This window comes from Tauraco erythrolophus, chromosome 11, assembly GCF_009769465.1.
Source record: "Tauraco erythrolophus isolate bTauEry1 chromosome 11, bTauEry1.pri, whole genome shotgun sequence".
In the NCBI taxonomy this organism is placed as follows: Eukaryota; Metazoa; Chordata; class Aves; order Musophagiformes; family Musophagidae; genus Tauraco; species Tauraco erythrolophus.
In genome coordinates, this window is record NC_141475.1 from 27,346,587 (window position 1) to 27,370,983 (window position 24,397).

Consider the following 24,397-nt stretch of genomic DNA (forward strand, 5'->3'; position numbering starts at 1 on the left):
ATTAGCACGAGGAAGATTTTCCCTTGTAATACCCAGAAGATCCTATTTCATGAATCTAGGATGTCCCTTTGTTCAAGTAGCTCAGTTCAAGGAACTTCATGGTTTGGCTTATTTCAGTTGTTAAAGACTACTAGGAAAAATTCCTCTGTTGGTAACCCCGTGACAGGCACAGCAGTGACTCTTCAAAGGCTCCAGGAATTTCGAAAGCAGGAGCTGCCGAAGAGCAGAGAGCTGCTGCATGCACCCTCTGTGCCCCTGCAGCAGCAGGACTGGCTTTGCACAAAACCAGTGCCTACGCCTCCAGCACACCCAGCATCCAGCTGCTGCAACACCCAGCAAGACCCAGAATGATCCCCCTCTGCTGACAAACAGCAGCATTTACCCATCACTCTGCAGCACCCCTTGCACAAACGCTGCTGCTCCTTCAAACATCATCCACGAGGGACGCCCTGCACTGCATCAAATATGTCTTACATGCAAATTTCACGCAGCGCATTACCTAATTAAAAGGAAATTAAGCCACAGATGTCTGCGCTGCGACGAAGCTCACTACAGCTCGATGATGCAACGCACAGGTTTTATCTGTGGATCAGCTGGAAGTGGAGCGTCGCGATACGCTGATGTCTGTTGCAAAGCTGTTGTAAGGAGGTTTCTTCTCAGCTCGCTTTGCTCCTGCCTCTGAAGTTCAGCAGTAACAATGTTTGTGGCTCGTGCTGTAAATCGGATCGTTAATTGGATTCCTTCACAAGGAAGTGAAGAAACAGGCAAGAACTGGAAAATAATTGGAGCATTATCCCAGAAAATTTAGTGCAGATTATCTCACAGAAAGCAGCCCCTGGAAGTGTCGCGTCCCAGTGGAATTAGCTAATGTTATTATAGAATCCTAGAATCATAGAATGGTTTAGGTTGGAAGGGACCTCAAAGATCATCCAGTTCCAACCCCCCTGCCATGGGCAGGGACACCCTCCACTACACCAGGTTGCTCAAAGCCTCATCCAACCTGGCCTTGAACACTTCCAGGGATGGGGCAGCCACAGCTTCTCCGGGCAACCTGTTCCAGTGCCTCACCACCCTCTGAGTGAAAAATTTCTTCCTTATATCCAATCTAAATCTCCCCTCTTTCAGTTTAAATCCATTGCCCCTTGTCCTATCGCTACATACCTTTGTAAAAAGTCCCTCTCCAGCTTTCCTGTAGGCCCCCTGTAAGTACTGGAAGACTAAGGCTTATTCCTCCCATTCATATCACTCCTTGAGACCACAGAAGAGAAGCTGAAACAGCAGCACCTCTGCCAAAGCACAGCTCTGCACACACCACATTGTTGAAATTATGAGTTTGTGACTTCACGGCTGCAATCAATAAAAGGCAAGGAGAGCCCTTCCTTCCTAAAGGAACAGGCCACATGGCATGGATTAAAACCTTAGCTGTGGCTAAGGGGTGGTTAGATGAAACTCTGGCTGCAAATGCAAGGCTACAGGAGAAACAGCAGAGAAGAGCAACCATCCCCGGAGGGGATGTGAGGACATCCCTCCTGGGGCTCATGGCCCAGGGGCAGCGGTGCCCGCAGAAGCAGGCAGGAGCTCCTGCTGCACATGGAGGGGAAGATACCTTCAAATTATTGCTTGAAGCAACAGGAAAAATTAAATTGCTAGGAATGGATGCATGCTCAGGACCTCGATAACTAAAAATAGAGACTAGGTGTCACCACAGTCCTATTAAAAACTAAATTTGACATTAGTAAAGATCATGGAGGTGTTTCACTGTTATTGCGCAACCCTTCCCATGCATCCATCGTAATGTTGTTAGAATACTTCTACAGTTAAATGAGGGTATTTTTATTAATTTGTGACTTGGTGGTGCTGAACATCCTAGAAGCTGTGCACACTGCTCTGAATCCCAAATTTATTTTATAGTCGATATTTTTTTTAAATGCATAAAACATAAAAAATGTTTGCATTTGTTCTTAAATTCTTGAGAGTTTTACATTTAAATTAACACAGCTATTGAAAACAGTAGCCCAGACCAGAACAAAACCTCTTTGTTGGAAGGTCAGAGCTGCCCTAACTGGACAAGAGGTCCCAGGAGCTTCTCTGGTAGCTTCACCACCTCCTTTCCTGGATCCGGTTTACGTGAGGGAAGAGTGACCTCAGGTGTCTGTTAAATTAATCACAGGAATATATTTCCCATTCATTCATCATTCTGTGCTGCTTCTATTTATTGGAAAATTCAGCTGCTATGAGCCAGCTGTTCTGACAGCACACCTCTACCAACACTGTCCCAGCTTTTCTCACCTCAGCACTTGACCTTCATGCCAACTACATACAGCTATTCACTCAAGGGCCCAGTCATCCACATAGAAGAGTGAGAGCAAAGCTGTATTAAAACTGGTTTAAAGTGGCGTGCTTGCTGTCTTGATGTATCACACAGATCCTCTTCATGTTGCAACCCACCTGGAATACTGCGTTCAGCTCTGGGGTCCCCAGCACAAGAAGGACATGGAGCTGCTGGAGCGGGTCCAGAGGAGGCCATGAAGATGATCCAAGGGCTGGAGCACCTCTGCTCTGGAGACAGGCTGAGAGAGTTGGGGCTGTTCAGCCTGAAGAGAAGGCTCTGGGGTGATATTTCCAGTACTTAAAGGGGGCCTACAGGAAAGCTGGAGAGGGACTTTTTACAAGGGCATGTAGTGATAAGACAAAGGGCAATGGCTTTAAACTGAAAGAGGGCAGATTTAGATTGGTTATAAGGAAGAAATTTTTCATTCAGAGGGTGATGAGGCACTGGAACAGGTTGCCCAGAGAAGCTGTGGATGCCCCATCCCTGGAAGTGTTCAAGGCCAGGTTGGATGAGGCTTTGAGCAACCTGGTGTAGTGGAGGGTTTCCCTGCCCATGGCAGGGGGGTTGGAACTGGATGGTCTTTGAGGTCCCTTCCAACCCAAACCATTCCATGATTCTATGATTCTATGATTCACTATTGTTTGGTAGCTTGGAGACTAAGCGGTACTTCCGAAGATGGGACACCAAATCTATCGCAAACCCGAGGATCAACTCGACTTGCATAGGAGTTCAGTGTCATTCGTGTCATTCAAATGTTGGTGTGCACATCGGTTAAATATTCAGATAGCCTCATTAACAGAAATTAAACGTAACACAGCACAAGATGAAGTAGTGTGCTATGGTAATAGATCATATAGACCCTAAAAAGTGTAACAGTAAGAGCACAAAGCTAGCATATAGCTTAAATATAATACTTAATGCTCATTGGAAAACAGCAGAGGGAAAGATAAGGAATCAGTGCAAACTGATATGCTTCTCACTAGGAGTAAGATTCACAGAGATATCTAAATTTACCAAACAGCTAATTGCTAGCAAAACCTATTGGCTCTTTTCTGCTTAGACTTCTACTGACTTAGTGATGTGACCCCAGTGGCAAGGACCATCCCTGGTGCAAAGGACGGGGCCAGGAGCTTCCCCAAGGGACAGCAATATGCAAAAAAAGAAAGATTTTTCACTAATAGCCATTCACACCTTCAGCAAAGCTCTATCCCTCCAGAAAAGCTCTTCCTCTATACTCTCTCCATTTCTAGAAATCATTCTGATGCTTTTTTCCTGGATTCATGGGAGTAAAAATAATGTTCACTGAAATATATGTGCCTCTTGGAAGAGATGAATCAGGGTAAAATGACAAAAAACTTGTTACAGCTGTTGATAGTGATAAAATTAATAGAAGAGTGAAAAGGTTCACCGTAGGATGTAATAAAGTATAGAGACTGATAACTGAATTAATTATACAACTTTCTAATTATTAGACAGTTCTATAACGAGATGTGTGTATTAGACAGTTCTATAACGAGATGTGTGTATTGTAGACACTGCCAATTAATAAGTTCCATATTTCTATATGATGCTTTTTATTCACCTTTTAACTCGTATTTTCTGATTCTGTACGTGGAATTAGAAGAAACTGAGTTACTTAAAACCTCACTGTACAACCTTTGTCCGCAGCCTCAGCCTTTGGAGGAACTAAATGGACCTCAACATGTTTCAGAATAGACCCATGCACAGACAAGATGGACAGTGCAGAGAAGCTTGTAGGACCCAGGCCACCCAGGAGCAGGGCCTTTTGCTCACCCTTTCATGACTACTGCAGCATTCAGGCAGATGGCACGATAACATGGTGTCTTCTCCATTTGAACGAGTGATCTTTGCACAGACAGAGATGCATAGGATTATCAACTACACGCTCTTCATACTCAGTATTGATTTCCCAGTATTGATTTTTCTCCAAATGGAAAAAAAAAAAAAAGGACAAAACATTTCAATCACTCTACATCCCCAAATTCTGCAAACTAAAAATGTAAAATAAAAACTTGGGCACGTTGCTTGCCATGCTTCTGACCTTAGGGAATCCTAAGGAGTAATTAATTCCATGCAACCAGTCATACACTGAAATGCCAATACAGCTTTAGGCAGCAGCAGTCACAGAACGGGGAACAACATATTTCACCCTCACCCTTTCCACTCTCCATCATTAGCACCAGAGTAGCTGGTGGTGGAGAACTGACAGCTTTATCACCCAAGCTGCCAGAATTTACAAAGCCACCTTTAAATTCACGGCAGTGCCTGCACACTGTCTTCTAACTCCTGCAGCTCCTGGGTGAAAAGCGAAAATTAAATGGAGCTGTGAAAACTGAAACGTCCCGATGAGTTACCATCTTGCACTTTCGATAACAGCTCCAGAGACATTTGCAGGGAAAGAAAAAAACACTAAAAGCCTCGTCCCACATTAGAAGTACAACTCCTGTAGGGTTTTTTTCCAGAAAAGTAAGCAGTTATTGCCACTTGTCTCATATTTGCCATTAAGCAGTGCACGGCTGTTTCAGTGAGAATGAACGAGAATGAAGCCAAGAGCACACGTACAGCAGCACATCCAGACTGCCTTGAAATCCAGCCCCCCATCTTTCTCTGGCCTGTTTAAAACAGCAACTAGGCACATGCAGAGTTAATTTCCTGCTTTGTGTTCCCCCAGTCATTTATACCAGACCACAGTTGCACGCTCCCAAACCCAATTTTCCTGTTTCCACACTATAGTTTTATATTTATACTTACAGTAACTTGCACACCATGGCAAAAATACACTGGCATCTTCCCAAATGTAGCGTATTAATTTCAAAGACTGATCAGGACCACCACAAATCAAGCTGACGCAGCTTGACAGGGCTGAAAAATAAACCCACATCCACCATTTTTTCTCCTGGCATTACCATAGGCATGTGGTGATGCCACACTCCAAGGAAATCAATAGCCTACAGGATTAATACTCACATCTATGCAAATCTGACCCTTTCTTAAACGATTTGCAGTATAAGTCACTTCCTAAGATATCAGATTTCTGGCTAGTGCCAGCCTGTGGCAAGGCCTTGCCATAAACCCATTCCTAAAAATGCCAATTTAGAGGAAATATCATCCATCTCAACAACTACAATAACACTGGCTTTTCTTCGAATACTGCATCCTCACTAGGAAATGATGAGATCTTTCAGTCCACATCACATGGCCAAAGTCCACGTAGTAAGTTCTGAAATCCAGACTTACCATTGCTAAAGTTCTCAGGGAATTCTATGGTCTGCTTTTTATCTTTAAAAAGACAAAAAAAAAAAAGATCTTTTTTTTTCTTTAAAAAGATCTTTTTTATCTTTCTTATCTTTATTTATCTTATTTATTTTACTGTATACAAAGACGTAAAACCCTTCAGAAGTGGTGCTAAGACTATAGCAATTCTTTGACAGTGTAAAACATACAAATTTTGCTTGGATGGGTGGAAGCCACAGGGCAACAAGAGCTTGCAGAGACAATACAAAGTACCCTGGTGACTACAAAGAACATAGCTCTAGTTTTAAGTGGCAGTAGATGGTGGCTGTGCCTTGAGCAGAAGTAGGTTTTAGTATATTGGCACCAAAAGAAGGTGGAGGAAACTGCAGTTGAAAATAAATCTGCAGTGGAAACATCTGAAGTATTATTAGGATCAAATTCTCCTCATGGTGACTTCACAGAAGATCTGGCTCCCATAAATCCCATCCCTCTTGCAATGTGAGACTCACCAAGTGACACTCTGGAATTTACAGGAAGTGTATTATTTCAGAAATCAAAGAAATCAAAGATTGAGTGATTCATCAGGGCTTGAAAGTAAAAACTATGTAACACCCACTGTGAAGCAGGGGTTCTGAAAAGTACAGAAATGAACCTTGAGTGCAAAAAAACACTTGGGTTTTATCTTTTTTGCTTTTTCATTGTTTGGTTTTTTTTTTTATAATAATAATATGGTCCATAGTAAGTCTCCAGAGAGGTCTGCAAAAAAACTTAATTTCAAAGGAGCAGAAGTGAGTAACAGCCTGTGAACACAAGCAGCCCATCAAAGAAAAATGTGCCAAAGAAGAAAAAACAAGTCAGACAGCTCGACAGCCTGTGATTTTCAGTCCCCAAAGCAACTCCAACGCAACCAAAACAACTCTTCCTTTCCATCGGGATACTACCGTATTAAATGAACCACACACAACGTGTGGATCCAATTCAGCTCTACTTTTCTCCATCCTAACTGTAAACCTGCAGAAAACAAATGCTGAGCCACAAACATACCTTAATATCACGACAGTTCCTCTTTTCCAAAGGGAATGGTTGGTTATTGAACACCACGAATGGCATCTAACCCAAACGGATTGTATCGACTCCTTCTTCTAAACCAAAGTATTATGTAACTCGTAAATAACAAATTACAACAACGTAGTCAACAACAATCTCACTGTAAAGTTTTTTTCAGCTTTGTGGGTAAACTGTATCAGCAATGGACCCAGGAAGAAAGATATTTATTATTTTGCTGTTCTCTCCCAGGGAAACTCAAAGCCTCTTTCTGAAGAAGGAACAATTCTTCAGAGAAGGAGATGTTCAGGGAAGGAGCAGAGGAGAAACTTGGTGTTAACTTGGTGCCAGGCTTGGATGTTTGCTATTTAAGCTTTAAGTTAAACTTTTTGAAAAGATAGATCTTCATTGTTTTGAATCATGCAGGCTGGAAGGGATCTCAGGAGGTCTCCAGTCCAACCTCCTGCTCAAAGCAGGGTCGAACACGAAGACAGAGCAGGTTCCTCAGCGTTTTAACCAGCTTAGGCTTGACACCTTCCAAGGACACAGACTGCAGGACTCTGTAGACAACCTGCTCCAGTTCCTGCAAATGTTTTTCCTTAAACCACTCTGAATCTTTCTCGTGTCAGCTTATGCCTGTTCCCTGTTGTCCACCCACCATGCTCCATTGGGAAGAGCCTGGCTCCTTCTCCTCCATGACCTCCTCATCGGTCTAGGTGGCTGCTTTTAGGTTTCCTTAAAGCCGCCTCTTCTCCAGGCTCAGCCAACCCCAGTCCCTGTGCTCCCCCACGGGGAAAAAGCTCCAGCCCCGACCATCCTGGTGGCTGCTGCTGAACTCACTCCAGTTTATCAAGTCTTTTTTGTACAGGGAGAAAAACGCCAGGAAGTTTAACTCTTAAAAATTGTAGGCTTTTTTTTTTTTTTTTCTGTAAAATGTAACTTTAAATAGATTTTCTTAAAATCCAACAAGGCTTTGCTAAGAACTGTCCATCACGAAAGAGAAGTCAGTAGGAAATTTACATCAGCCAAGATAATGTCCTGTTATTCTACTATTGAAACTGCATCCTCTTTGGAAACTCACAAGTGCCAGTGGGTTCTGGGAGTAGTTTCACATCCCAACAGTAAATTAAAGGCATCTAATAAATATCACCATTTAATCCTTTATAAATTAGTGACGAGATGAGGACTCTCAGTTATTCGTGCTTGATAATTTCAAATCAAAACTGAACGCCCAGCTGGAATAGCTGTTTGTTTATTTACAAACATCTGCACCATCACACAATCTACCGAATATAAACTATATTCACAGGAAAAAAACAACGTGATCTCATTGCTTAGATACAGGAAAACTAAGAAAAGGGGGAAGTTGAGGCACTTTGGTATTACCCGTTTCTACAAAGCGATGGGAAGTTGCCGGCAGATGCGAGAGGTGGCCAGTTAATTCTGAAACTAGAAGATGACAGTCTTTTCAAAATCCATACTGGAAGTAATATAGATTTAGTTCCTAACATCCCTATTCTTACTCTTTCCGCCAAAGTTGGAAATTCCTTTTAAAATACACGTAAAGAAGTATTTGGAGATGTTCAGCCACAGTCGACACAGGTGGAAAAAGTAAAAAAAAAAAAAAAAGTTTCAAAGCACTATTTCTCGAAGATAAACCAGCCGCAACCTTCAAGCATTAATTCCTGTGGACAGCGGCCGCCTCCTCGTGGCTCGCACCGATTCCCGCAGGATTTGTGGATGCGCAACACCTGCCAGACCAGACTCCTGGCTAACAAATGAATGCGGCACATTCCCACGGATAAATAAACCGGGACACGAATGTCCCGGCCGCGGGACGAGCACGACAAGCCGCCGCCGCCGCCGCGCTCGTACCGGGCCGCCGCCACGACGGCGCGGGCGGAGGCGGGTGGCTGAAATCCCGCGATTTGGGAGGAAAAACGAGCGTTTCGCGGCCTCACGAATCGACGGCGCTCGTCAGGCGACCCGGCAGCCGCCATCCCGCCGCCCGCCACCAGCGCGACCGCCCCGTTCCCGCCTCTCGCGGGAGCGCCGCTCTCCTCCTCTTCCTCTCCCGCCCGGAAAGCGGGGCCGCGTGTGGCACCGCGGCCATGGAGTACATGGCGGGGCCGGCGGCGCCCACCCAGGGCAACATGTAAGGGGCGGCGGGGCGGGAGCGGGCGGTGAGGCGGGGGACGGCTCTCCTGCGCCGCGGTTTTTCTTTTTAAATAAACGAACTAAGAAGCACGCGTGCCTTCGGTTGCCAGAGCCAACGCTCGTGTCTTGACTTCTCCCCTTCCCTGTGTTCCAGCCTCTGCTGCCAGTGCGGCGCCCCCATCGCGCCCAACCCGGCCAACACGTGCGTGGGCTGCCTGCGGGCGCGGGTGGACATCACGGCGGGCATCCCCAAGCAGGGCACCCTCCACTTCTGCCGGCAGTGCGAAAGGTGGGCAGCCGCGCCGCGCCCCTCCCCGTGGCCGCGGGCCCTCGGCGGGGACGCGCGGAGGTGGCTTTTCGTCGGGTCTCTTAGGATTTTCCAGCACCTTCCTGTAATTCTTTTTCCTGTGGAAGTTGAAAGGTGTCGGTATGTAGGGTCTGGAAGATTTAAATGAGTGAGTTTGTGGTCTTTGACAGGGAAAAAAAGCGGGCAAATGGGTAAGGAGGGTGGTAAAAGTGGGAATGCGCTGGGAATGTGTGAATTTAGTGCTTAGGGAGGGAAAAGTTGTAGCTGCGCAGTTAAAAAGTGAGAGCTTTTAACTTTTTTAAAAATAAGAGCTCGGTAAATAAGTGCTCAGCTTCCGAGGGGTTTAGTTTGCTGAAGCAGCTTCGCGTGTTGTAAAAGGCATCCTGTATCCCAGGTATCTGCAGCCTCCGGGAACCTGGATTCAGTGCGCCTTGGAATCGAGAGAGCTTCTTGCCTTGTGTCTCAAAAAAATCAAAGCTCCCCTGAGCAAGGTGAGTGGCTGATCCTGTTGGTATTCCATAGCGTGTCTCCTGGTATGGCATGGAGTGAAGTCCTGCTGACCTACACGGGGTCCGATCCTGCCGGAGCAGCGGTTCATAGTTGTGTGGGGCCGATTTGGGAATTGCAATCTGATCTCCTATAACTCTATACTAGAATTTTGGAGCACTCAGTAAGGACAGGCTCTAACAAAAAATTTCCAGACGTGCCAAGGAGGCTATTGCAGGGCAATTCTGTGACTGCAAAGCATGCCATGTGCTGCACAGTTGGTACTGTACCCGTGGGAGTCGAGCGTAATTAACTGCAGGGAGCTAACATGTTTTTAATGCACATTAATTTTGCAGTTTTCTTTTTACGTATTTTTAAAATTGTTTATACAGTAGTTGTTCTCACTGGTTTACGATGGAAAGAGGGTTGCAGGGGTCTATACATTGACTAAATAGAAACTCACATGTTGAAGTTGAATAAGGTATCTTTTAGGTTCAGAGCCTTACTAGAGGAAAGATCTGAGGTAGAGTTTTAGCCAAAAAAATTGTTGTTACTGGAGTCATCAAGGTTTGAATTCGATTGCCTTATTGAGCAAGTATCTTTTGCTGCAATAGATTTGCCTGTTCTTAGTTGTAGAGGTTAAATTGGCTTTTAAGTCCTGAGGAAACCATCATACTATCCAAATTCATCATTACACGTGTCGTGGTTTTAGGCTGATCCAGCAACTAAAACTCACACAGTCTCTCCTTCTCCAATAAAGTAGAGAGGAGAGGGAAAAAAAACAAAAGGACTGAGGGTTGAGGCAAGAACAGAGGGAGCACCCACCAACCATGGTCCTGGGCAAAACAGGCAGCGCTTTTCTCAAAGCAAAACAGTTTATTAATGATTACTTAGAAGGACAAAGGGAAATAAAAACCGATTACTTGAGAGGACAGAAAGAAACCAAAACCAGATCTTAAAACCGACATCTTCCCCCCCCCACCTTCCTTTTCCTCCCGGCTCTACCTCCTCCCCCCAGCAGCACAGGGGGCAGGGACTGGGGGAGTGCAGGTCAGTTCATTCCGTGCTGTTACTGCTGCTTCTTTCTTAAAGGAGAAGGAGTCCTTACACCCTTTTCCCCTGCTCCAATGGATCCCCTACCCACGAGGAAAAATCCACAAATTTCTCCAACGTGAGTCCAGCCCACTGGAAACAATCCTTCCCCACAGATTGCTCCGGTGTGGGCTATACCACAGTCTCGGGTACTTAGGGAGCTGCAGCCACTCGCTCCGGCGTGGGTCGTCACGAAGACTCCAGATGCCTTTCTGCCTTGCCGTGCCCCCAACACGACCATCCTCGGGCTCAGGCATCTTCTCCCCACGGGCTGCGAGTGGGTCGCTGCTCCACCGAGGCCGTCCTGGTTGCAGGGGGGCAGCCTGCTATCTCACCATCAGCCGCAGGGGAAACTCGGCTCCGGCACACCTCCTCCCGCTCCATCCTCACTGACCTGCTGTCGATGCAGCTGTTTCTCTCAGATCTCAGTCCTCTCCAGGTGAACTCAGCCCAGTGGGCACCCCGGGAGTGGGGTGCCCCCGAGTTCCCCAGCTGGCTCCGCCGCCGCCATCCTCCGTGGGCAGCGCCGGCCCGACGCAGGCAGCCGCCCGGCCGGGAGCCAGGGAGCGGGGGCAGTGCCCTCCTCCCTTCTCTGCTCGATCCTGGGCGAAGCACCTTTTCCGGTTCCCTTGTCCTGACTTAAATAGGGCAATTCGCAGAGGCGCCCTATTGGCTCAACCCCGAGGGGGATGGCAGTCTGATCCGGTGGCCAGAACTAAGCCTAACCCGGATCCAAAACCGGGGAGGTCGCAGGGAGCAAAATCCCTCTCCTGCCACCAGAACCACCCCCCCTCCACATCAAACCATGACAACACGGCACCCAGAGCCGCTGTAAAATGGTGTACCAGTTACTCTGGTGTGACAGTTGGAGGCTGCCTCGCCGTTATTTTAGGTAGGATCAACTTTGTTCTAAGCATCATTAATTGGCTTTGCTATACTGAGACGTAGGTTTTTAATTAAGGTTATTCACTTCCCCACCTGGCAGAGGAGCTCTGAACTACACCATCAGCTTGTGTTTTCTGGGAGTTAGAGCTGCTTGTGCTTAACACACGTACCAGTACAGCTGCTGACAGTGGCCAGTGGCTGAGCTGGTCTTTCCCACTGGCAGGTGCGGCTGATTGATGCAGGCTTCATTTGGACCGAGCCACATTCCAAGAGGCTGAAACTGAAACTGACTGTTCAGAAAGAGGTAATTGGAGTGTAATATTCCATGCGTAGCATTTTGAAAGCTTTATGGCAAACAATATGATTTTTGTTATTATTACATGTTAGATAAGTGGTGTATTTTTTGTAAAATCCAGCTTATGTTTACTGGGTTATCTTGAAAGAATGTTGATTTCCTCCTGCTTAACATTTTGTCATTAAAGTGTCATTCATCACAGTCTGAAGAAGGTTATCAGTTGTCCCTGTAAAGTTGGGAAAATGGTACCAGTGTTTGTAACTCAAATAAAACTGTCACATAGTATCATAGTATAATATGGAAGTTATTTCAGAATGCTGTGGTAAACTAGCTTTCTGTCTGGACAGGACTAACGAGGAAAGCCTTTAAACTTTTGTTTTGCAGGTGATAAATGGAGCAGTCCTCCAGCAAGTATTTGTGGTGGAATATATAGTTCAGTCTCAAATGTGCGAAGACTGTCATAGGATTGAAGCGAAGGATTTCTGGAAGGCTGTAGTGCAAGTCAGACAAAAGGTAGAGGCAAACTGAATTTTCCTTTGCTCATGGCAGAACAATCTTCAGATGATTTTTTTATTTTTCTCAGAAAAAGATATACTCACACTTGCCACACTGCCAAAGTAATACGTCTTGTGTTCATGTTGGTTTGTTTTTTTTTCTTACTGATCTTAGTTTAGAAAAACTTTCTCTCAGTGTTATTAGCATATTCATTTTAAATGATGACTGGCAGGAGGATCTTGTGTGAATTACTAAATATCCTTCTGTATTTTAAGGCAATGTTAGAAACAGTGGGACAGATTGTGCATAAGTATTTAAATCTTCGTTTAAGAAAATGGTATTTTTAGCAACCAGTTACGCAAAAATGAGAAACAGAAGCTTTAAATAATTTGATAAAAATAGAGTGCATCTGAAATCTTCTTGGTTACTTGTAATAGACTTTGGACTGTTCCTTCTCTAGATGATCTCTTCATATAAACATTGGTTCTTCAGAGATTTCTACATTTGTACTAGACAGTTCTTAAATAACCATGATAATTTTATCTTCATTTGGCTTTAGACTCTGCACAAGAAGACTTTCTACTATTTGGAGCAGCTGATTTTAAAACACAGGCTTCATCAAAATACACTTCGCATCAAAGAAATCCATGGTGAGTGAGGTGGCTTGTTAGTCTTGAGGCAGAAGACTGCTCTATATTGGAAGAGTGCTATGTACAGATAGGATAAGCAAGCTGCTGCTTATGGATTGTATTTGAAAAAAAAACCTATGGTACTTGAAATAGATGTGTTCATCAAGTGTTCTTTTCTTTCAGATGGCCTGGATTTTTATTATTCTTCAAAGCAACAGGCCCAGAAGATGGTAGACTTTCTTCAGTGTACAGTTCCATCTAGGTACATCATCTACCTTTATTGCCTGGAATACTCCAGAGATTTTGGGAAATGTCTTTAAGAATATTTTAAGTGGAAGTGTAAGAAACCTGTATTCTAGCTAAACCAGACAAAATCCCTTCTACAGAAGCCCCATGTTTTCCACTTAGCCATTGTAAAACTGATCCTCACGAATTTCACTATTTCCTTGGTTTTTGTGTTTATAATTCTTAGCTATATACTTTCATTGCTGTGCTTTGTGCTGATATTTCCTGTTTCAAGTAACGTCTTCTTGCTGCCTGAAGGCTGTATTTTTATGTTTTATAGATCAAAATCATCCCAGCGTTTGATCTCGCATGATATTCACAGTAATGTCTACAATTACAAAAGCACTTTCTCTGTGGAAATTGTCCCAATATGCAAGGTAGCTTCTCTCCATTTAATCTTCAGGGTATTGTATGAAGTGGGTAGAGTTTGGGTTTGGTGATGGAGAGCTGGTTTATTGTGTGTATGGGGATGGATGATGTCTGCTCCCCCTGAAGCATGGGAAGTCCAGACAGCAGCAATCTTGAGGAAGTTACTGAGTGATGGTGCGTGGAGAGCTGAAAATACAGAATTTAAAAATCTTATTTCAGATTTCTTGAAGACTTGATTAAAAATTAAGGAAATAACGAGTGTAAATTTTCTGTTTGTACACAGGACAACGTTGTATGTCTGTCACCAAAACTGGCGCAGAGTCTTGGTAACATGAGCCAGATCTGTGTGTGCATTCGAGTAACGAGCACCATCCACCTCATCGATCCCAGCACTCTGCAGAGTAAGTTAGGGCTTCTTGCATTATTTTTAGGTTTTTTTGTTTTCATGAAGTCTTGTGTGTGTAGACCTTAACATTGTGAATTCATCTGTACAATCACTGGAGTAGAAATTTAATAGCAAACTAAGACGTAGTTCTCTCAGCTTGATTTCTGTAGCATCCTAGGCAGAATATGCAGGGTCAGTATTGAGTCCGTGGATGCCCTAAATCTCTGTTAAACACTTATTTGTCAGATATGTTCCTCTAAAATTAGGTGGCCTGTGTTTTTTCTGTGGAGTTATGATTCTAGCCACTTTGGCACCAGAAGTGCTTTGATTGATATTTGCTGGTAAACTCTACCAGCAAAATACCTCTAATGAGGGTATGTCCAGGAAGATGATTCTTGTGAATAAAAAGGTCTGTGCTTCAGACAGGTGATGTGTCACAGATCAACTGCTCTTGTAGGACGAGTTTGCAATGTGGGTCATGTCCTAAATACTTGTGTTACAATAGCAAACTTGAACAGAATGCGTTGGGCAGTTGCCTTAATTTCGGCGAACGCTTCTTTCTCCTTTTAATTTCTTCGCTGTAAATTCTCTCCCTTGTGATTGATTGCCCATGCTGGTGGGTTTTTTTTCCAGTTGCTGAAATTGATGGCAATACTTACTGGCGCCACCCTTTCAATAGCTTATTCCACCCCAAACAACTAGAGGAATTTATCATTATGGATATCAATAGGGTTCAAGAAAAGAAAAAAGGTGCAGGTGCAGGGGCAAGATCAAACAAGGTAAGAGTTCTTTTCTACTTTTTTTGGTGTTTTGGGCCTTCCTCTCCTCTCCCTCCCCTACTCAGCTGAACTTCTGTTTTGAATCATTCTACCTTGCAAAGTCAGATATATGCTTTTCTATCTCTTGCCACTGGCAAAAGCCCTTCTCAGGAAGATGTGGACAGTGTTTTAGTTTGGAAATTGCACAGGCGTTACGTGAATTCCACTTCCAGAAATTCTTTTCTGTTGAAGAGTTTAAACTCTACTCTTTACTATTTTTATTGAAATTATTTTATATTAACTGTACAACTCTTCAATTATTAAATTGGTTTTGTTGAAGTATAGAAGCATTTCTTTTTAATCAGAATTAACGAGTCAGTTCCAAACATTTTCTTCTCAGTCAAAAGCTGTATTTAGTTGAAAGCTATGAAGAAAAAAAAAAAAAAGAACCACACTAAAAAACCTGTCTCGCTATAGAAACAGCCTTAGTGGAATTCTTGTGAAAAGTGGTTGGCATATCCATTTCCTTACTTACATAAAGATGAGGAATGAGGAGCAGCAAGCAATACATTGGATGCTTGATGTAGAAATACAAATTTAATTACAAATGTAATTTGAAACAATAACATAGCAGTGCAAATGTTCTATTAGCACAGCAAGTTAAGCTGCGTTTGATTACAAGAGTGTTTTATTTTTCATTCCTCAAGCACACGCTGGCTGAAGCCTGGGTACAGAAGACCTCAGAGTTGAATACAGATCATCAGTATTTCTGCTGCACTCACCTGGGGCACATTCTGAATCCTGGCGACCTTGTCTTGGGGTCTGTTCTGTTTCTTGGTTTATATTAAATGATTATTTAATGACCGAATTCTCTGGATTCTCCACAGGCTTGTGTGTTATCGAGGAAGCTTTGAACTGTTCTGATTTCTAAATGAAATTTAGAAATAATTTCATAATTTCAATTATGAGCCCAACAGAACCTCAGTGGATATTGCTGTTTGGGTTCAGGAGGTGGGGGAGTGCTACTGAAAAGAATTTGGAATAGTTAGGACAGCTGTGGATTGATGTGTGGTTTTTTTTTTAATTTGCTCTGTAGTTCATTTGGAAACGTATGTCTTAGGGGCTGTTACTTACACCGTGCTGCTCTTTAATACAAACATCTGAAACATTTGAGTTCAGTTTTGTAGATTTGCATAGAAAGGCAGGGATAAAATGCCTGTTTTCGTTTTAGATTCGACTTGGCGAACTGCAACTTAAATGACGAGTTTGCCAATAAGATGAACCCACACAATATTCCTGATGTGGTAAGGCCATTTTCTTTCTCTGTGCAAAGTTCTTTGCATTGCCCAGGGGTATTAGGGAATATGATTTTATAATGAGTACTCTCTAGTTCTGTAGTGCCAAAGGAAGAGGGGATATTAATATTGAAACTTGAATAGCATCTAATTTTGAAAATTGTTTTCTCACTACTTGAATTTTTGTGTGATGGTTAAATAATACATTTGCTTTAACCTACCTTACTCTTAGTTGTTTTCATTCAAATTATCGTGCACTGTGTGGTGAAAACTGTTTTACAACTCCAGTGTGTGTATGCCTCTTCATAATGCAAACTGTTTGGAAACTTTTGAACTGACAAAGGCTGTATAAATTCTGTATAAAACTTCTGCGTGCCAGGCTGACTCTACCATTTGTTCAGCTGATTTTACATTTGCCCAAGTCTAGACTTGGGCATTGTTTTGGGTTTTGAAAGAGTGTCATCAGTGGTATTGAAGGTGTGTGTATGTGTCAGTACTTGCTGGTTTTCACTGTAGGTGTTAATAAAGAAGAGCTACGACCGTACCAAACGCCAGCGTCGCAGAAACTGGAAGCTGAAAGGGCTGGAAAGGGACAGAGAAGACGTGGATACAGATGATGAAAGGTTCGGTATCTGCCATGAAGCTTTTCAGTCCCTCCTACCTCGGATACTGTGCCAAATCTAGAAACAACATTTCTCAAATGCAAATGCTGCAAGTTGCAACCAGCTGCAAATGCTGCTGGTTCTGTTTGAGCCTGATGCTGGCTCATAGGACGTACTGATACCAGTGTCCACTGAAGAGCAGTTTCTCTCTGTATTTTTCCCCCTTCCCTAGAGCAGAAAGTGCTTTAAGCATATACACCTCGCTGTCGTTTATCCTATCACGACTGCTAAGTTTTCAGGGAGCGTGGATACTGAGGACAACGGGCTGGGGCTGTGGAAACACACTAAATCCTGAAATCTTAAAGATAACACTGCAGGTTTTTCAGGTTTACTGTTGCAAAATATAAAAACTGTTATGTTTTTTTTCCAAGAAAAGCTGAAGTCATGAGACAAGTGAGTAATATCGGAAGCGTTGTGTCTGTAGCTTTCAGTTGGTGTCTGTTTAGCTAAACAGATGCTTCTCTGAAAACATGCTTGTCACTGGTTTGTTCAGTGACAAAGCTGAGACAGCAACAGCAGATTCTAAATAATGTTCAACTGAGTAGAAAAAAATGAGGCAATTAGAGTTAAATGCAGACAGGCAAATTAAACAAATTCTTTGGGAACTAAGAGGTGATGATAAAAGCAGAAAGAATGCATTGGAAATGTGGGAATGCTATCAGAAGGTGTGTCTGAAGGACTGTGGATTGCAGTCCTTCCTTGGTGCTTTGTTTCTTTGATTGTATTTTGGTTTATAAGTTTGCATAAATCCAGAGGAAAAGTGAGTAAATACATTAAACATCTTTTACAGACAATACCAGGACTTCCTTGAAGATCTGGAAGAAGATGAAGCCATCAGGAAGAATGTCAACATTTACAGAAGTAAGGCCTTTTTAACCATTTAATTGCATGTAACTAGATCATGACTTATTTGAATGAAAATGTTTTTACTGAAGTCAGATTCTTTGAACTGCTCATGCCTAGGGAAATGCTGTAACATCATCACTTCAGGTATTCAGTGTATTTCACATGTGTGGAATGGATGTTGATGATTTTTGTTTTCTTGCCTTTGACATGAGAGGGAGAAAATACATTTCTCTCTCTGGGTGAAGGATTTGATACATAATTCAACATCTTCCACGAGGGCAATTGCCATGGGATTATCGGTTTTTAGGAGGGATTTGTTGGTTGGTTGGTTTTGTGGTTTGTTGGTTGTTGTGGGGTTTTGTGTTTTTTTTCCCCTTCCTTGGGGTTGTTCAGGGGAGTTTGGGTTTGTTTTCTTTGCTTAGCTGGTTGTTGTTTTGTTTGGGTTTTTTTTCTATTGTGTTTTTAGATGCAGATGTTCCAGTGGAGAGTGACACAGATGATGATGGTGCTCCACGAATCAGTCTGGCTGAAATGCTAGAGGATCTCCATATTTCCCAGGATGCCACTGGTGGGGAAGGAGCAAATATGATGACAGAATAAGAATAGTGCATTGGTCAATGCAATGAATGTTCCCTTGGTGGGGAAAAAGTACCTGAAACATAAGTAAACATTACAGACTGATTGCATTAATATGAAAAGTAATGTGGTAACTACCACTATACCCCTAAATAATGATCCTGAAAAAATATTTTGTATATAATCTACTAGAGAATGAGCAATTACATTTCTGGTGCAAGCATTGCAATGTAAGTTCAACAAGTTTCTCCCATCCCTGAGTGCTTTCTCCTTCTGCAGTGTAAAGACCAGCTGACTCACTGCAGGGTTGTACCTCGGGAGGAATGATTGTCTTGTGCTGAAGACAGTGGATAAACCACAACAACATCCTTCCTTAACCTGGACAGCAGCCAAACACCATGTAGGCACTCTGGGGGATGAGGAAGAGAATCCGAGGGGAAAAAGGGAAGGAGACTTGTGGGTTGAGATAACAATTTAATAATTGAATTAAAATAAAAGTAATAATGATAAAAATAGTAATGAAAATTATAATAAACACAGCGCTATTCTCACTACTAAGAAGAAAATTAACTCTATCCCAGCTGAAAGCAGGACAGATGTCCAGAGGGAGAGAGTTTATTTGTAGGTAAGAGTACCTACCTACTGTTCATTGCTTTCATTTTTTCACATGGGAGAGATTTTTCCTGTCTTAATCTTTTTGGTACAACAGTTTGAAGCCTTTTATGATATTGCTAGATTATTCTGTATAACAATATTTTGAGGAAGCTCAAGAATGGATTTTCTGTTCCTTTGGTCAGTGAACTCAAACAGACATGTTGTGTACACAAAAAACCTTCCCTGTAAATTAACTGAAGATTCAACCCTTGATCAGAAAGATCAGAAACTTCTGTTAAGTGTAATGAATATTGTATTGTACTATATTCCATGCCTGTATCAGTGGATTAAAAGCAATATGCATAATTAATAGACCAGATATGAACTATTAAAAAACTATACAGATATTTTTGGTCCACCATTATTTAGTTAAACTCAAATTTCTCTCTACTGCCAGCCCAAAGAGGGCATGAGTGGGACAGGAAGACATTACATCCTTATTTTCATCTGGTTTTAGTTCGCTTTATGGCACAAAGGTGGTTCAACAGAAACTTTACTGGGAGTTTATGTGCATGTACATTTGGTTTAACTCAATATAAATAGGGAAGCATAGCGTAGCAAGAGTGGTTTTGCCATTGTGTTTTTTCAACTTCAGGAAAAAAGTTCAAAACAAATGGCATATGTAAAGAAGGGAAATACTATAATGTAAAGTTGGGGGAAAAAGAGAGATGTGTAGGGTTCATCTAACAGGAGATTAATGATTCCTCTGTCGAGGATCTGTGTAGCTCAAAGGAGAACACCTGATGTAGTTTGTCAGCACTGGTAAGAGAAGCACACAGGGCTGCAAATTCACTATTTCTCTGTAGTATCTGCTGAGGAGGCGTTGGGAGCACCGTTCTATCACTGTGCTTCATGGCTTTTTCAGGGTCTCCAAGAAAAGTTAAGAAACAAGGAGTTGGCAGTGTCCAGCCCACTGCTGGGTGAGAGAAATTTTTGCCTTATGCTTTAGTTTAAATGTCATCTTTTGACTACGTGTTTCCCGACAGGTGTGAATCTGCAAAGGTATTTTTGGTTGTGAAGGGTGGAGCCAGGCTTAGTTACCACTTACTCGTACTTCTTTTTATTCTGTCTCACGATCTGGTGATCATCCATGTGTAAAAAGGGGGAAAAATGGAAATTTGGGAAGGCAGTTCTGACGTAGTGAAGCTCTAAGCTGTCTGTTGGCACCGTGGGCAGCTGAGCCATCCCTTAGTGCCATCTTGTACTGTCTTTGTGTCACACTAACCTCTTCTGCTTCCACTCTCGGGAGCTTTGTCGTGTTTTTTTACTATGGAAAAGAGCAGTTAAGAAAAATCCATAAAGCTGCTGAGAACTAAAGGTACGATTTATGTCATGACAGTAACTTGGTTCAGTCCAGGGAAGGCATAAAACTGTGCTTTGAAAACACTCATGAGCAGGCAGCTGCATCCCCAACCTGAATTATCACTACATAAAACAAAAACATTTTATTATACAGATTTTACAGTAGCTACACCTGCCAGTAGTGTGGGGGAGATGCAGATAAGCTCAATTCTAGTGACTGTTGGGCCAAATCTATGGAAACTGAAGAACTTTAATGTGTCACCTCTAGGAAACGAACCCGTTCCGTGTCTGGATGTGTTTTGGGTTGTGATTTTTCTGACAGGTAAAAACGATCAAGCCTTTATCTGGTGTAGTTCAGTAACAAACTTCCTGTTGTTGGCAGGTGAAGGCAGAGTTGTAATAAAAGCTTGTTTTAAACTGTGCTGGTTTGATCAACCCTTTTCCTTCCTCTCTGATGTTTTCCTTCACAGTGTCTCTCCGTAATTTCCGATGTGTTGCTGCCTTGCGCGTCATCCTGTTTGTTTCGGGAGATGTCACTCTTCCTCTGCCCCTGCCACGGTCTGTTACCAGTCTGTGTGTGGTTTCAAGCATCTTTCAGCAAGAGCCTTGTTTGAGGAAAGATCTCATGCTACGGATGCTGGGCAAACAAGTCGTAAATCTGAGCGTATTGCTTGGCTTTTTGTGCGCTTTGTCTGCTCCAGTGAGTGAGTAAGCTGTGTGTACTTGAAACCAAAGTTAGTTCTAATTTTAGGTTCTTGAGTTTACAGTGTCCCTTCAACATTTAAAGAGTTGGGAGCCAAAAGAGGCTTAACTGGTGTACCAGCAAGTGGAATGTTCGCCAAGGTCTTCTCACTGACACTGGGATAAGTAATTTGATAAAAGGTACTTAATTAACAATAGATAAAAGGCTGCCACTTACCCTGCATCTTGTTCTGGAAATCTCTATCTGTGGATTGAGCTGCAGCTTGAAGCTCTTCTCCTTTTATACATACAGAAGTCCCTTCAGGATTTTAAGTTATAACTGCTTGATGATTCATTTGCACCTGGATTTTGATGAATTTTGAATCGGAAGAGTTGAAGAATGAGGTCCCACTAGTTTGCTTGGGGAGGAGGGGGGGTGATTTTGAGAGGTGAATACATGCATGTGTGTACGTACCAGGTTTGGCACAGAGCATGTGTGACAGCGAGTACCAAGAGTAGCAGCATGTGGAGTAACTTATGAGTAGTAACACAGGTGTAAAAAGGGTTGTCTGAAGTTATGTGATGGTTGAATTTGAAGTGTACTCACCACATGTAGTAAGACTAAAAAGAAAGAACACTTTCTAAAGTATTTTTTAAAAACCAGGCAGCACAACCAGCTGATGAGATTCTGTTTCAGCAGAGAAGAGAAGTTTTGTCCTTCAAAACAGCCAACATTTTGTTCTTTGAGAAGCAAGGCTTTTACAGGGAGGAACCAAATAAGGCTTCGCACAGCCGTTCAGCCCTGCCACGCTGACCTCCCTGGCTGGGAAGGGTGGGAAGAAATAGTTACTTAAGCTAATGGAGTTTAAATTTTTTTACCCCCCAGTGAATTATCGAGGGAAAGAAAGGAGACAGAAAATGCAAGACAGGATCTAAACTTTGTGAGGTTTTTAGTACTGAATTTCTGTTCTGCTTAATGGTGCATCGCTTCTTTTTTGGGGTTCAGTTGCCTTAGTGAACAGAGTGTGCAGTAGCTCCCATGAGCACTTGATGTATGGCAGTGATTCCAGATCATTGGATTGAAATTCAAAGTTTTTTCAAAAAAAAATTGATTTTAATTTGTGATGAGAGAATCATAGAATGGTATGGGTTGGAAGGGACCTCAAAGATCATCTCGTTCCAACCCCCCTGCCATGGGCAGGGACACCTTCCACTACACCAGGTTGCTCAAAACTTCATCCAACCTGGCCTTGGACACTTCCAGGGATGGGGCATCTACAACTTCTCCGGGCAACCTGTTCCAGTGTCTCACCACCCTCAGAGTGAAGAATTTCTTCCTTATATTTAATCTAAATCTACTGTTCAGAACTTTATAAAACTGTCTGAAAGTTTTTTGCTCACAGAAAATGGTGAAGGAGAATGTTACGTTGTGTAAGTCAAACCTTGCAGCACAAAAGCTGGGTGATTGAGGGAAACAAATACACAGAAAGAGGTGGTTCGGATATGCAAGCACTACTTTTTGACTTTTTTTTTCTATAGAAAAAAAACAAGAGTCTTGTATATTGACAATGAAAAGCCTATGGTTGATAATTTCACCTTTAACTGCTTTAAAAACCTATTAGTAGATTCTCCTATGTAACTACTGAGGTTCCCAAATATGGTTCAGGTGGAAATTGTTCAGGAAAAGAGTGTTAAAATCGTGCCAGAAAACTTCCTGTTGTTATATTGAAAGGACTGCTGCTGTGCTAATTGGGGGAAATTACAACCTAAGGAATGGTGTGTGTGCAGTTGTCATTGAGATGCTGATCTGGTGGAGAGTTTTAGTAGAATCAATGTTATTTTAGTCTCTTTTACTCTTAGAAGTAGTTTAGATGTAGGGAATTACAGGGGAATGTTGTGTCATAGATTTTTCCTTAAAGGCGACTAGTATAACCGTTGCTCCTGTTGGTTGGTTGGGTTTTGGCTGGGGGAGCATCCTTTCACTGGATACCTCTGAGAAGTGCCTGGCTCTGTCTCCTTGACTGTCTCCCATCAGGTATCGTTCAAAAAGGTCAAGTGCAAGGTCCTGCACATGGGTCAGGGCAGTCTGAAGCACAAACACAGGCTGAGGGGAGAATGGATTGAGAGCAGCCCTGAGCAGAAGGACTTGGGGAGTTGGTTGATGAGAAGCTCAACGTGCACCAGAAATGTGCGCTTGCAGCCCAGAAAGCCAACTGTATCTTGGGCAGCATCAAAAGAAGTGTGTCCAGCAGGTCGAGGGAGGGGATTCTGCCCTTCTAGTCTGCTCTCCTAAGACCCTCCCCTGCAGTGCTGTGTTCAGCTCTGGGGTCCCCAACACAAGAAGGACATGGAGCTGCTGGAGCGGGTCCAGAGGAGGCCACAAAGATGGTCCGAGAGCTGGAGCACCTCTGCTATGGAGACAGGCTGAGAGAGTTGGGGCTGTTCAGCCTGGAGAAGAGAAGGCTCCCGGGAGATGTTGTAGCAGCCTTTCAGTATTTAAAGGGGCTACAGAAAAGCTGGAGAGGGGCTTTTTACAAGGAGGTGTAGTGATAGGACAAGGGGCAATGGCTTTAAACTGAAAGAGGGGAGATTTAGATTAGAGATAAGGAAGACATTTTTTACATTGAGGGTGATGAGGCACTGGAACAGGTTGCCCAGAGAAGCTGTGGCTGCCCCATCCCTGGAAGTGTTCAGGGCCAGGTTGGATGAGGCTTTGGGCAACCTGGTGTAGTGGAGGGTGTCCCTGCCTACGGCAGGGGCGTTGGAACGAGATGATTGTTAAGGTCCTTCCAACCCAAACCATTCTATGATTCTATGATTTTTCTTTTTGTAACAGATGGAACACAAAGTGCTGGGTGTGTTGTAGGGACCTGTCCAGGAATGGCCAGATACACTTCACTTGAAAGGCTGCAATGTCTTGGTGAGACACTCACTTTGGTCAGGAGGCACTCGCAGTGACAGGCACTTGCCATTCTTCTGTAAAAGTTGCCATAGAAAAAATTGAGGTGTGCCTGTGATGAGCGTGATAGTCCACCTGATGTCACTGTTCCTTCACGGTAATGGCCCCAAAAGCCATCCGATGGCTATAAACGCTGAAAAACTTGTTTATGCTGTTGTAGTTCCTAATATTTCCGTTTAAGTTTAAAATAACATAACACCAACCTAGGGAAAAATGAGACAAAAGTTGCTTTGATCTTGATGTTAAGGGACTTATTGCTGGCGATCCGCTCCTCCTGCCAGCAGATTCACTCTCCTCACACTTTGCCAAGGCCACTTATTTTGGCTGCATTCTCCCAGAACAGTTAAATACAGGGATGAGCCTCATGTGCTGGGTTGCAGAGGGGCTTTGCCAATGTTTGCAGGAGCTCATTCCAGAAGATAATAGTGGGGCAAAGAAGATTTATTGCCTTCAGAATCTACCAACGTTTTCTGTACGTCACCTTCATCGTAAGCTTCGGCTGGGAACCACGGAAGAAACAGGAGATGAAGTTTGAAACTTGTCAGGATCTCAGTTCCATGGTGAAAAACAAAGCATAACCATCAGGAAAAAGAAGTGCCTTTGTGTAATTTGAGCGTTCTGCTTTATAAAATCAAAGGATTATGTGTG

The 24,397-nt window shown here is 43.1% G+C and overlaps 1 protein-coding gene across 1 annotated transcript; it reads left to right on the forward strand.

Moving 5' to 3' along the window:
- Positions 1-8,742: 8,742 nt before the first annotated feature.
- NMD3 (NMD3 ribosome export adaptor) lies at positions 8,743-18,246 on the forward strand. Its single transcript, XM_086618397.1, has 15 exons — positions 8,743-8,786; positions 8,943-9,077; positions 9,490-9,586; positions 11,782-11,862; positions 12,238-12,366; positions 12,908-12,998; positions 13,161-13,239; positions 13,543-13,639; positions 13,915-14,032; positions 14,650-14,795; positions 15,482-15,594; positions 16,006-16,078; positions 16,586-16,692; positions 17,522-17,592; positions 18,044-18,246. Exons 1-15 carry the CDS (start codon positions 8,743-8,745, stop codon positions 18,175-18,177), a joined length of 1,515 nt encoding a protein of 504 aa, XP_086474523.1. The 3' UTR covers positions 18,178-18,246.
- Positions 18,247-24,397: the final 6,151 nt, after the last annotated feature.